Genomic DNA, 1,596 nt, shown 5'->3' on the forward strand with positions numbered 1-1,596 from the left:
ACGCTTTACTTTGATTTCATACTGTGTTCATAATCATATTGTGTTTGAATTGTTTGTTCTTCATCAGTATACCTGTGAAAGATCTAAATGATATGAGATTTGTTCTCATCACTTTTGCATTAACGATTACAATTCAAGAATTTACAAGTCTACTAGTAAATTAAAAGCTTCATCGTCACCTTTCTTGCTTGCTAGCTAAGAACAATACTTTTTCTTGTTAATTATAAAATCTATTCATATGTTATAAGTTTTTATTTTTTTATTTTTTCTGAAGTAATATTATATTGTTTTAAAATATATCTCATTTATATAAAGGAATCCGAGGCAGTTGTCTACGTTTGGAGAATTTTCCATCAGGAATTGTCAAACATTATCAATCATAGCCTTTGAAAACATTGCATCCAATAGGTCTAAGATGCACGTGAACCTAAGCTCTGAAAGAATGACATTGTCCCCCAGCCCCATCAGAAGAATTTGACCAAACGTGAAAATTATGGAAACTTTTGTAGTTTCAGTGTGAAAATACGACTTTTTTACGTTCTATAGATGACTTCCATTGGTAATGATTAAAGCTTAATTTTTTGCATACAAACCAACGTTCCTGTTACATCCCATATATACGTCTTAAATATCTTCTTAGATTGATATATACCACATATCTTTTATTATAGAATATAAATATCTTTCTGTTGGGTTACAATGTGCCCCGCAGTGAGTTAAACTTGGATTTTTATAAAGGATCCAACAAAAAGATCATTGATTAATAGATGAAACTTTACGATACGATTAAAGGGATATCGAGAATCATAAAAGTGGAATCCATTTCTTACCATTAAAATACAAGTATAGATGATAACCTCTAGATACCTAACAAAAATTGGAATATAATACACATGATGTGATAAGGTAGTCAACAATCTTATAACAACAACAAAAGAAAAAAAAATACTAATATATTATGATTACTATGACTATGAAGACCCATGTTTTGTGTTCTAGTTTCTTGTTCCAAGACTCCCTCCCCCTCTCTCTCTCTCTCTCTCTCTCTCTCTCTCTCTCTCTCTCTCTCATACCAGAAACAAACGAAGAAGAGTGTCCTGGTGTTTGTCTTGGTGTTGTAACAGCAAATCCCAAGTTTTGTGTCTATGCTGATCCACCAATGAAACCAAAAACACAGAATTAAGAATAAACCCCATTAGCCTAGCTTCTACCAATCAACAAGAACACAAATTTGTTAAATATATTGTCAAAAGTTTCCCCTCTATATATATTAACCATCCATCTTTTGTTTCCACACTCCCTTTGTTTGTATCTCAAAATGTCAAACATATCAGGAGATGGAGGAGGTAGCTTCTCCTCCGGCAATACTGGTGGTGTTTTGGAAGAAGGTCAACAAAGACAGACATCAATAGTCAACTCCCACAGTACATCCACAGCTGCAGATGTCGGATCCACCCCTCAAGAACTTCTTCCAGATTCATCTAAGAAGAAGAAAAGATCCCTACCAGGAACTCCAGGTAAACTTAAATTTCTTAATTTCGCAATTCCTTTCTGTTAATTATATAAGTTTCATTGTCGAAAATGGTTGTGGGGTTG

The 1,596-nt window shown here is 33.4% G+C and overlaps 1 protein-coding gene across 1 annotated transcript in view; it reads left to right on the plus strand.

Moving 5' to 3' along the window:
- The first annotated feature begins 1,001 nt into the window (after positions 1 to 1,001).
- The window catches only part of LOC145074196 (zinc finger protein GAI-ASSOCIATED FACTOR 1-like), an 11,986-nt gene continuing 11,391 nt past the window's right edge, over positions 1,002 to 1,596 (plus strand). The window contains exon 1 of the mRNA XM_079020602.1: positions 1,002 to 1,517. Within this exon, the coding sequence (XP_078876728.1) occupies positions 1,319 to 1,517 (199 nt within the window). The 5' untranslated portion in view covers positions 1,002 to 1,318. The remainder of the gene's footprint in view (positions 1,518 to 1,596) is intronic.

The sequence above is a fragment of the Lactuca serriola genome, chromosome 9 (assembly GCF_051521515.1).
Source record: "Lactuca serriola cultivar US96UC23 chromosome 9, Lser_US96UC23_V15, whole genome shotgun sequence".
In the NCBI taxonomy this organism is placed as follows: domain Eukaryota; kingdom Viridiplantae; phylum Streptophyta; class Magnoliopsida; order Asterales; family Asteraceae; genus Lactuca; species Lactuca serriola.